At 35.4% G+C, this 12,678-nt stretch overlaps 2 protein-coding genes across 2 annotated transcripts in view; both read right to left on the reverse strand.

Annotated features, from left to right (window-relative positions):
- LOC110676375 overlaps positions 1-12,678 on the reverse strand; it is a 242,338-nt gene that overhangs the window by 68,433 nt on the left and 161,227 nt on the right. The gene's annotated exons all lie outside the window — the stretch shown is intronic.
- Positions 6,828-8,379, reverse strand: LOC5570871 (angiopoietin-related protein 1). Its single transcript, XM_001659333.2, has 2 exons — positions 7,368-8,379; positions 6,828-7,308 (listed from the first exon to the last, which is right to left on the reverse strand). Exons 1-2 carry the CDS (start codon positions 8,345-8,347, stop codon positions 7,194-7,196), a joined length of 1,095 nt encoding a protein of 364 aa, XP_001659383.2. The 5' UTR covers positions 8,348-8,379; the 3' UTR covers positions 6,828-7,193.

Below are 12,678 nucleotides of genomic sequence, written 5' to 3' on the forward strand. Positions count from 1 at the left end.
ACAACAATTGTGTCAGAGCTCGAAATGCGTTCACAGAGTTGTTGAATGGCTGCAGAGTGCGAGGCGTAGAGCACCGGTAGCGAGTTGGGGCGGAGATAGATCCCACAAACGTAAATCGACGACTGCTGAAGCTTCACCAGTACAACAGTTTGCTCGAGGTTATTGCAGTTTTCTAACACTACTGATCTGCAGTTCAATGCGGCTTTCACGGCAATCAGGACCCCACCGCCTCTCTGAAGGTTGCTAGTGGCAGAATTCCGATCACACCTGAATATATTGTAGTTTGCAGCAAATTCCGCATTTGCAATGTCAGGACGCAGCCACGTTTCTGTAAGAACTATAATATCATAGTCGGAGGACGATAAACTCAAAAATAGTTCTTGCGTTTTGGTTCGGATGCCCCTGACGTTTTGGTAGTAAACTGTCAGGTAGTTCCGAGTAGCGGCAGTAGATCTCGGGGAACGGCGGTTTAACTCAGAGTGATGCAGGGCTGCGTTGAGGTTTGCTGACTGGATTGGAGTTGATTCGATGATGATGCTCCCGGGTCTATGCGCTGCGGGGGCTTCCAAAAATGTCGGGCGTTCGACTCTTGGTCAACAAATTCGCGGAACTGTATCCCTTGGGACCAGGTAGCGGGATCCATCGCTTTGGATTTGTGGCCTTTATTAACTCCAACCTTGAAGGACACAAATGAAAGCATAGATAATGGCTTTCCACGTGGAACTAGTGATTTGGCCACGACTTCGCTAGTTTGTAGGCATTCTTTCGCAAGATTCAGCACGTCGTTCTCAGTGACTTCTGGTGAAATTCTCGTCAGATACAACCAAAATTTATCGTCCGGGCTTGAGGTTGACTCGCTTAACACATTGCTCGATGATTGGCCAGTGCCACAGAAGATCTTCGGTGGATGTTCCGTCGGCCCGGATGTATCGTCATCGCGCATTCGCTTAGGTGTTGCACGATAGTTGAATTGGAAATGCCGAGGAACTGGAGAAAGCACTGCAGGGGATAATTTGTTGAAGCCGCCTTGGATTTCCTGCTTCAGCTCGGCGATAAGACTTTCTTTTATTTCCGTTTTCAAGTCTTCGACCACCTTCTGGTAAGCATCCTTGAGTTCCAAAGTGGCAGCGTTTGTCGAAGTCATAGCGTTTTTGAAACGGGCGCTCTTCATCAGATCGCAGCAACCTCTGCAGAACCAAAACACAGCTGGGTTACTGCAAATCTCCCTGTAGAAAGACTCCGACACTTTAGCGCATTTATAATGGAAAGTTGCTTTGCAAAATCCACTACATACAACTTCCGGAGCATTCATCATTACTGCGCAGCTGTTGCAAATTTCCATCATCTCTTCAAACTGTCGATTTAAATCGGCGAAATAGAAGCACAGAAGCGTCACCCAAGCGTAACAGCAATAAGCAGCTCAAAAGTCGGTGGAACTGGCAACACTGGCGATGACAGATGCCGAAATGTCGTTTCTCTGTCTCCCTACTCACAAAGCTGTCGGTGAAGTTTGTATTGTTTACCTTGGCAATCGTCAGCAAAGCAAAAACGATGAAGTTGCAGCGATGGGGAAATTGATGCAATTTGGGTTCGGTCCTCTATGCGGGGTTGGTGGGAATTTCGGACTGCAGAGCGAGAAGAACAGCAGGAGCAACTGAAGTTTATTGGCTCAGCTGATACAGGTGGGTGAGTTTGGAGCGATAATTAACTGCAGTTGATGCGCTGCTGGCAGGAGCAATGGATGTTTGTTTATGTTTTGGAGAATGGGGCTTGCAAGAGCAGCGCAGGTGGAGAGTGGCGAGGTGGGAGATTTTTATTGATGGGGCAATGGCGGAGAGCGATTTTCTCAAAACCACACTCGAGCCAGCTCGGAATTGCACAGAATTCACTGATCCTACCTGGCTGGGAGTAGCAGATTAATCGTGCGGGAAAAGATTGGCCGGGTTCAAGCGATCTGACGTTGCGTAGATGAATTGTGGGTGGCGTTTTTCGATGAAATATTGATGAAACGGATGACACAACAAAAACACAGCTAAGTAGCGCAGCAGGGTTGCCAGGAATTTTTTTCATAATAAAAGAGGGTTTAAGTGAAAAAGATAAAGAAAAAAAAATTGGGAAGTGGATAGGCAACACCTGTCCCTAAATATAGAAGCTGTATTGAAAGTGAGTCGATCATGGAAAGTTAAGTTAAGTTAGCCCGAATGATTCCAAAAACATAAATCTTCATTAAGCCCACTTGTGACTAAATATTGGGAAAAATCTGTGACCAGAAGTTTCTACCGTGGATCATGACAACGTTGTAGTGCTCCAAGGGATTTCCAAATATATCTGGTAAGAGATAGCTAAAACTAACAATCAGGGCAAATACTGAAAATTGAAGAGATTTTTCGGCATCCTGTCGCAAATGGTGTGAAACTACCTTAAAAATTACGTGGTTCAAATTATTTTTAAGAGTAAAAAAGTTTAACATTATTTTAAGGATTCAATACTCTATATTTATTTTCGACCTAGAGAACTTTGGGCTAAGTCATTAGAGTTATGATGTTAAATTAATTATTGATGCTAAACTGTTCATATTTCACACATTCAAACATTTTCCCTTCCTTCAATAAAAGGCTGTTTTTTTACGTTTTTTTTAGAAATTTCATAAAAATACACTATTTAGCCAAATATGCATTCCACTAAACGTATTCGTGCCAAACGTTTCGTTTTTTTAGGTCAATTATATAGCAAAAATGGTAAACTTACGTCTTTTCACCACACATCTCTCACGTTGTGAAAATTGCATCAAATTGTATGCGAAAGTTGTAACATAATAGACTAAAGACATAAATTGATCAACAACGTTGTTTTATAGTTGTTAGAATATGTTTTGAATGTTATTTTGCCTAACATTTACGATGCAAGTTATGTACAGTCGACTCTCTACATCTCGATGTTCTACATCTCGATGTTCTACATCTCGATATCTCTCCCTATGTTTGTTCTATTTCTCAATCTCTCCCTATCTCGATGGTTCCTTCAATATCGAGATGTGGAGAAGCGACTGTATAAGTACAAATAATATGAGTATAATCAAAATTCCCAAATGACAAGTATCGTAAAATTCGATAAACTTAATTTTTCAAAAAAAAAAATTCGATCAATAGATTTCATATCAAGCTTGAAAATTAATTACAAAAAAATGATTACAAAAAAATGATTCAAATGGTCCATTCTGGGGAATGGCTTTCTGGAGAATGGTATATGACGAATTCCAGCCGGAATGAGTCGAAAAAAATAGAAAAAACTTTTGAAAATGGCCTATTAATGTTTGCGTGCAACTTATTTGAAAAATTCTAACTCCGAAACTATTGATTTTAAAGAAAAATGTTCTATGAAGAAGATGTAGTGAACCGTTTGGACTAAGGTAGATGTACCAATAGTGGAGGTACTAAGCACAATAGAACTTCATTTAATTGCCTAAATTCAAGAAGTGCAATTAATGTACATGTTAATGTTTTAACGGGAAGTAAAGACCATTGACTTAATGAGAAAAATGATTTCATCGCAGTAATCCACGGCATGTCAGTGAAAAATAATACCTCCACTATTGATACACTGTTCCTTTAGTTGCGGTATATTTTTAATTTGTGTTCCTATAGTTGCGGTATCCGTTCATTTCTTATGGGATCCTCCACTATAGGAACACTTTACCGCAACTATTGGTACAAGTAAAAACAGTTTTAGCAATTTTAGTGTTATTTCATCAGTTTTGAAGCAATTTGAACGCTCTTTTCAACTATTCCGCGTATCAAGAAGCCAATACGTCGATTGGCTGTGTCGGTTATGTGGCGTATGTAATAAAATCAGTGAAAACGGCACTACCGCAACTATAGGAACACCCACAACTAAGGGAACACTTACCCTATAAGAAAAAAAAATACACTGAAAAAATATTTTATTTATTTTCATCAAAAAATCAAAAATAAAACTTAAATTTTAAATTACACAAAAACCCCATTTATAATATTTTTTTTTAATTTTCACAATAGAATCTTGATGGTAAACAGATGTTTGGGACAAAGTTTCATGATGGAGAAATTTTTAACAAAAAAGTTTTTCTAAGAACAACTTTTGGTCGATTTTCAAAATTTTGATTTTTTGTCAAAATAAATACGTTCTGATGATATAGTAAGCAACTTGAAATGATCCTAAACCATGATGATTATATGAATTTTTTTCTAGTAGTAGCCATTTTCGAATTATATCGAGTTTAATGCAAAAAATATTATTTAAATATTAAAATTGGCCATTTTCATTAGTTATTCGCGATTCTCCATCATGGAAAATAAGTAAGTGGAAAGAAATATGGTCTTTTCTCTCGAAAACGTATTATTATTAATGGAGAAACGCCAATAACTTATAAAAATGTCCTATTTTCATATTTAAACAATATTTTTTGCATTCAACTCGATGTAATTCTAAAATAGCTACTTCTAGGAAAAATATTCATATAATCATCATAGCTAAGAATCATTTCAAGATGCTCACTGTATCATCAGCACGTATTTATTTTGACAAAAAAAAATCAAAATTTTGATAATCGACCAAAAGTTGTTCTTAGAAAAACTTTTTTATTAAAAATTTCTCCATCATGAAACTTTGTCCCAAACATCTTTTTACTATCAAGATTCGATGGTGAAAATTTAAAAAAAAAATTAAAAATGGGGTTTTTATGTAATTAAAAATTCATGTTTTATTTTTGATTTTTCTATGAAAATAAATAGAATATTTTTTCAGTGTATATTTTTTTCTCATAGTCCAAACGGTTCACTACAACTTCTTCATAGAACATTTTTCTCATATCAACAGTTTCGGAGTTAGAATTTTTCTAATAAGTTGCATGCAAAAATTTATAGGCCATTTTTAAATGCTACACTTGAGTCAAAATGATCAATTTTTCTATGGAAAACATTTATTCTACCATACCAAAAACATGTGCAAAATTTAATCCAAATTGAAGATGGTTGAGTTCTGTGTCTGACCGATTTGACATGGGATCCGGCATATTCTGGCAAAAATACTGTTTTGTGTAAAAAAGAGACTTTAGAGACCTTTGTTCACTTTTGATCGTGATTTGGTACCAAGAATGTATAAAATATTGTTTACAAAATTTTCGGCTTGGTTCTTAAAAAAAACGTTTCCAAACCAGTTCTTAGCTTTTTCAGACTCATATAACTTGAGTCTGAGAAAGCTAGGAACTGGTGCCCCCGGATATTAAAAACACGATGTCCTGTTAAAATGTACTGTGTACATTTGTTTGTCATTAGATCTAGTAATATATTACATTTTTCCAGAATCATTGAGAATTACCGTGCATAATTAAAAACGATTTTTTGAGTAGAAAAAAAAAGCATGATTGAGTCCTGCATAAGAGGTAAAATATCTCAAATAATATCTCAAGCATATTCTACAAACACCAACCTGATTGTTAGATCAGGTATTGTAATACCTTAAAAATACATCACGGATTTTTTTATAAAAGTGAAAATTTTCAATAGTATTTCAATACCTCCAGCAGTCCTCAAATACTGTCAAAAACCTTATTCAAATTTTTAATTGTTTTAAACATTTTTTTTAAATACTATTATAATACTAAATTGAGGTATTGACTACTGAACAATACCTAATTATGGTATGATACCAAAATATGTTATGTCTGGATTTTTTTTTTTTCTATCTTTATTAACGAGATTTTTAGCCCTGGGCTAGTTCATCTCTGGACCAACGGCTTTACTTCCCTTCCGAAGGAAGTCGTCACTGAATTTTTTAGTGACTATCTCGGGGATGGGATTCGATCCCAGGTCCTCGGCGTGAGAGGCGTGTGTTCTAACCACTACACCAGGTCCGTCCCCATCTGTCTGGATTTGTTCCTTTTCAAGTATCTATATATTAATATTCAAATTAGAACATAATCAAATTAATTTGGCAAATAATTCAATGTTTGAATATAAATTTACTTCACATCCATTTAGAAACAAAAATCATGTTTAAAATAAACATGAGTATACTGCCCATAACTGCATATTTGTAACATTCGACAAAAGTAGGCATTGAGTAAATGGGATACCAAGTTTGCATTTTATCGCAGTATGGGAGGAAACTAATATTTCAAAAAATCACTAAAAATTCAAAAGTGCTTATTTGAGGCTGAAATTTTGTACAACTCATATCGCATATAAGGTGCATAGTCAGAAAAAAAATCTGATAGAAATTTCGTTGCTATTGCATTATGAGGCTCATGTACAATCTCAATGTGACTGTTATGCGGTTACAATTGCCAATGTGACAAAACAACTTGGTATTTTTTTCGAATTTTCTAGAACAATCTCACAGATTTCAGTAAGTTGATCGAAAGTATTTGCCATTTGATGACTCTCCCCGGTATTAACTCCATTTTGTCAAAAATGTCGAATGTGACTGTTTTGCAGTTATGGGCAGTATATTATACTTATTTATTTATAGATATCTGTCTTTAGAATAAGTTTTTTTTAAACAAAGTGCATACATATGTGTTTCTTATAACGAAATATTAGATTCAAATAACAATAACTTAAGGTTTATTTATTTTCGTGAATATTCAATAAAAACTCGGTCAAAATGTATGTCGACAAACTACACGTTTGTAGTTTTTCATTCACATTTTTTGTGGAATCTTACACATTTTGGAGTTCATGGAAAACGAATGTGGGGGTAAATTCTCAACATCCCTGGAGAACATGTTAATCCCTTCTTCGGTTTATAAACGAATTTATCTAGAAATTGTAGAAAAACAACTGAAAGTATTTCAATTCAATAGTGACGAACTCGCCAAGGGCGATAAGACATTATGATTTCCATTTTATTGCACAGATAATACCAGATTTCTGGATTTATGGATATAAAGGAATATACAATTTTTAAAATAATCACATTCAAATCTATTGTGATGCTCTTAAAGTTATCTTATTCAATATGGAGATTGCAGTCAATCAGATGTAATGCAGTTGGAGGTCGTTTTTCTTCTGATGATGAGTATACATAGTAATGTTACGTCATGTAGGTACCGTGTATAACTAATTTGTTGTTGTCCTATATGCTGTAAATCTCAATACACGCGGCCAACACAATTACGAAACCAACTTGATCAAACTCTACGGTTAGGAAACGTCCTATATCTCTCGTATCATCATTCGTGTGTATTTGAGACCATAATGTGCACTTTTAAAATGGTACCAGGTGATAGATCTCTGATCATTTCCAGTCATGAATTTCCCATTCAAGTTGCTGCAATACAAATATCTTTTGTAAGTACAAATTACTAAAATGTGTACAAAAAAACCTACCTATGATGACACGTATTGTACCACCAAGCACCCGTGCAAACTTCGGCACAATTACCAGCATTTTTGTCATTGTCGCTATCCAAAGTCGTAAACATCATTCCTTTATGGTAGGTCAGTGAGTCTCCTGCAGTTCCACTGTACGCTCCTAGAGTTTTAAGGGAATACTTCTCCGATTGATCGCCGATTTGGAACCCGGCATATCGGGCATATTTGTATTCTCCAGCAAAATCTTCCAATTCAATCAGCAGTTGGTGACTTTTGTCTTTCGTTAACTTATGTAAACGATCGAGTCCTATCCAGAACTCTTTATCGGCTTCTCCGAACCCGTTTTTATACTCGGTCCAGTTTCTGTAGAACTCCACCGAACCATCGAAGCGGTGTTGTATCACTAACCAACCGCCTCCGAACTTGGTTTGCTCACAGAAAGCAACAAATGGGTCCTCTGTAAGGAATGGTTGCAGCATATATTTTCCGGAGGTCTTGCTCGGCTCTGCCTTACACGACTCAAATGGTCCTCGTGCCTTAAACTGCTGCAGGTCGAACAACATCCTTACGTTATCCGAAGGTCCTTTGACAGGTTTCATTTTGAAAATTGCATTTCGTAAGCTTTCGTGATGGGAACAACTTATTTGCTGTTGCAAAATTCGCCAAGATTGTCCCAACACCGACGTAAAATTTTGACTTATGGCTTGCTCCATCCTAGTCATCATCCATGACATGCCTTCGTGGGTCTTTTCTAATCGGGCTTGATTGCGCGTCGTTTGTTCATTTTGCTCCTTCAGTTCAAACTCCAGTTCCATCAACTTGTACTCGATGTAGTCCATTTTCGTGAGCAACACTTCATATCCAAAATTATCAGTATTTCCATAACTGCTAGCAACTGCTTCTGTAGACTCTTCTGCCGAATGTACTGACTTTCCTCTGAATATCAATAACACAAAACATATAATACCAAACCCAGTCGTAAAATTTCGCGACATGATGCTACTGTCTTGAAATTCAACTGGATAACTGCCATTAAATACATAGCGAATGGTGCTATTTATGCATCCAATATCAGACGGAATCCTACAGTATTTTTTTAGATTATGCGAATGATTCAACAACAAGCATGCATAAATTATTTCGGATTGAGAATTTCATTGAAAATTCTGAACAGAATCATCATTATTACCAAACCGATCGACCTCCTTGATGAAATTAGAATATTTGTTATACTAATATCAGTCAACCAACATGCAGTAAAAAGTAAATTTCTTTTTTTATTTTTGTTGCAACAATCTTATACCGCAACAAAAGTTTATCACAATTTGAACAAAATATGACAATGATCGCTCACCACGTGCATAGCAATTGTCTATGCTTTCCATTGCCATTTTCGATAACTTTCACCATGCTGGTAACCATTGGCACATTCTCGAATAACAACCACAAATAAAATTTTATTTTGTGTTTTTAAAATAACTGAGTGAACAAGAGTTGAAAAGTTTGCATCAAAATTGCCTCATGTGTTTGTCATGGCAATTTTTCTTGAGGTTATATCCTAATCCGCGAAAGTTTGGACAAACGATTGTGAACAAGCTTGTTTTGTTGTTTGTTTTGCTTATGTTTTGATGACAGTTTGATTCACTTAATGTAATTAAATGTAGAAAAAATTAAAACATTTGAATGTGTTGATCTAATTATTGTTCCATATTTTTATATTACATATTCAAATCCGTGATAATCGTGAAAAAACTGTAAATAAAGCAAATAAAAAAAAGCATAAAAAATACCCTACTGCAGAGGGGATTCCTTGCGATAACACTTTTTGCGTGACTCGGAGCTAGACTTCTATGGAAATCACACGAGATAAGGAGGCGAAAAGAAAGTACACACATGATGGTGAGCTAACGTGGATAAACAAGATCGATTTACATTTCTTATGCATTTTATTTGCATTTTTTAAACAAGAGATGAACGCTTTTACTAGGTAGGATATCTGAGTGTACTCGTCGACAGAAGTCAATTCAAGTATATTTGACATTCCTGAGGTAACTGAGATGTGAAAATATCGTAAAATATGCCAAAGAATGATATTTTGAGAAACACGAACTCTTACAACAAGTCAGATAGTTACCCTGAAGTGTGCAGTTTGACAGATAACTTTGATTTTTTTTACAACGAGTATCCATGTCGAACACTGTCGAATGTTTTTTCTATGCCTAGAAGAAGATCAGTTTAATAGTCTTCAGATTTATTTAAACTAATCACATAATCACTATCATTATAAGTAGTTTAATGTCTTTTACTTTTTTCTAAAAGTTTACTGATAGAGTAAAGCAAGCTGATTGGGCGAAAATATGTTAACTGATGAACTACTTTGTTAGAAAATTTCATCATCGCCAAGGGGCTTTCATGTTTTTGATTTGTTCTAAAATAGCTGCTCTCAGTTCCTTAAGAATTAACGAAAACATATTTGATTGTGACCTAAATTGAAGTTGTGCGCGTTTACAAACTGCTTAGCAAGTTTTTTAAGGCTTTATTACCATTGGTTAATCATATTTTGTTCTCTTTTCTCTTTCTCTCTTTCCAGTTTTTTAAATAATATCGAAAGATGCTTAGAGGTTGGGTCTATTGTGAGATTTTATTTTCAATTTTTTTAGATCACCATTCAGGTAAAACGAATTTTAATTTCTTTTTGAAAATCCTACCATATATGTTTCATGAAATGATTTCGAGTACATTGAAGTTTACTTCTCCTCATGTTTTCAAGACAGATCAAGAAGTTAAGATCGTCGTGTGTAATATCATATTCAACTTCAATTTCACATTTTGGTATTGCCATGTTCTTTGCATGAACACTAGACTGATGCAAATTTTGAAGTTTCTGCTCCCCTATGCTTAAACGATGTTAATCATGATGAAAATGATCCTCCCTAAATTTGAAGTGATTCGGAAGAAATTTGATTGTGCACACGCTATTTGAAGTTTCTATGGAAATTACTATGGAAAAGCCAAAACTTTTGTGTTCAGTCCTCTAACTGCTCATCATAATAATCTATGGAAAAGTAAACACACTCATCTCATGTGCAAACTTCCCAGCTACAACTTTGCCGAAGACCACATTTCGATGGAACGTAAGGATAATTTGTTATTTTTGATAACAAAGTCTGAATCAGGCTGAGATGATCATTCAATTACTTTCAGAGCAACACTGCTTTTTTGCTGTAGAACATAGTAGCCTGGATTACTTTGATCTATTCTTCCCGCCAGGAGCACCACTGTTGCCTGCCGAACAGTTGGTGAAGCATGCTACATGCAAACCAACTTTATGATGATGAATAACAATTTATCCTGAGGCTCAATAAAAAAGTGGTCTTCGGCAAAGTTGAAGCTGGGAGAATTCCACATACGAAGAGATAGAGGGATGAACACAAAAGATTGGCTTTTCCATAGTAATCTCCATATAAACTTCAAATGGCGTGTGCACAGTCAATTTTTTTTCGAATCACTTCAAACTTTGGGAGGATGCTTTTTTCCATAATTAAAATCGTTTAAGCATAGGGGAGCAAACATTTCAAAATTTGCATCACTCTAATGAACACCATTGTTTAAAATTTTGAAGCGTTGTAAATATATTTTTTTGTATTGGGCTTTATTTAACGAGTGCTATTAACCCCAAATTTCAATCACGATGACCTCGCGAAATTTGAACGGAATTTCGATTTTTTGGCAGTTTTGAGAAAAAACTTATGGTTTTTTGAAACTTTGCACGCTTATATCTCAGAAACAGTTCTAAATAAAATTATTCTTTCTTCGGTGAAGATTTGGTCGGCGTTAAGTCAGAGGGGACCAAGTACAAAACTTGGGAAAATTGGATTATTCTCTCATTAGATGCGAAATTACCTTACCTCCGTATCACTTTGATCAGATTTTAAGAATGCTGTAAACTGCGAGAAATATGTAACAAATTTACTTTGGATGATCAATAAAAATCGATAAAAGTGTGCAGTCAGAGTGGACCACTTATTGGACCAGTATATTTTGGTCGGTACTCAAGATTTTCACTTGGTCCACTCTGACTGAACACATATTTGAATATTTCCGGCCTTCAATACTCTGCCCCGCAAAACCTTAGTTTTCAAGCTATCGTAATGTCACTGATTTCGGTATTGACGATATGGATTATTAAAGAACTTACGATACTGGTGTCGAAGAGTCTTGATAATCTGTTTTTCTCAGAGATATGCACCCAGTTTGACCATGCAAGCATTGAATGATTGTTATTTTCCTAGAAATGGTTCAGTCAGAGTAAAAAAACTCACTGAACGGTGGTCTTTAGTTCAGTCAGAGTGAACCAAGTACACATAGTCCATCAGAAAATCGTTCTATGAGAGGTTTGGATTATGATTTTTCATGATTATCGCTTCACAATTATATTGTTTGAAAGTAACACAAAGATGTGTAGAAATATTGAACCAAATTTGAAACGAGTTCAAAAATTACAGAGCGTTAGACTTTAAACCCATTGTTCTCAAAATGTGAAAAATGTCACTTAGTCCACTCTGACTTAGCGCCGAGCATTTGCAACAGGGAAAGGGTTACTATAGAGTCGATAGGAACAGTATGAGCCACCTAAGGAAAACATTTCAAATTAATCGTCCCATAAAGTTGACTTGTAGTTTGAAGTATTCACTTTAATACCCCGGTTGTATTTCGTTAAATGTCATTTATATTAAATGATCATTTTTGAAATAAAAATTGTGTGATTCTACAATAAACGGGGCAAAATGAGCCATTATACTAAATTTGATGATTTTTATCGGAAAAGAACGCTACATGACATAATGTAGAAGAAGGCAGTATGTACATATGTAAGAGTTTTATCCAAAACGTGGCTAACATCTGATCAAAATCTTGAAATTGTATGTTTTGCTCAATAAATAATGGTTTTCAGAGCATCACTTTACAAACATTGACATTCAAATAGCTTTGACCAGTTATAAAATTCTGGTATTGCTTTCGTGATAAGGTGGTTTTGACCGACTATGACTCTATTGGCTCGTTTGTACATGTTTTATATAAGTTCAGTTTTTAAAGAAAATTTATCCTTGAATATATACAACTACTTACACCAAATGCCCATCGATAGAAGAATAACGAACTGCTGTGAAAAAAAACTTAGTTAAATAGACAACACTTTATACAAAGTAGTAGCAATTAATTTTCATATTTTCGTGAATATATGAAGTATAAAAACAGATTTTTGCAGGGTTTTTGCAATGGTCGGATCAAAATCAAAATTTTCAAGCTCAAATCATAGGGTGGC

This window comes from Aedes aegypti, chromosome 2, assembly GCF_002204515.2.
Source record: "Aedes aegypti strain LVP_AGWG chromosome 2, AaegL5.0 Primary Assembly, whole genome shotgun sequence".
NCBI classification, from domain to species: domain Eukaryota; kingdom Metazoa; phylum Arthropoda; class Insecta; order Diptera; family Culicidae; genus Aedes; species Aedes aegypti.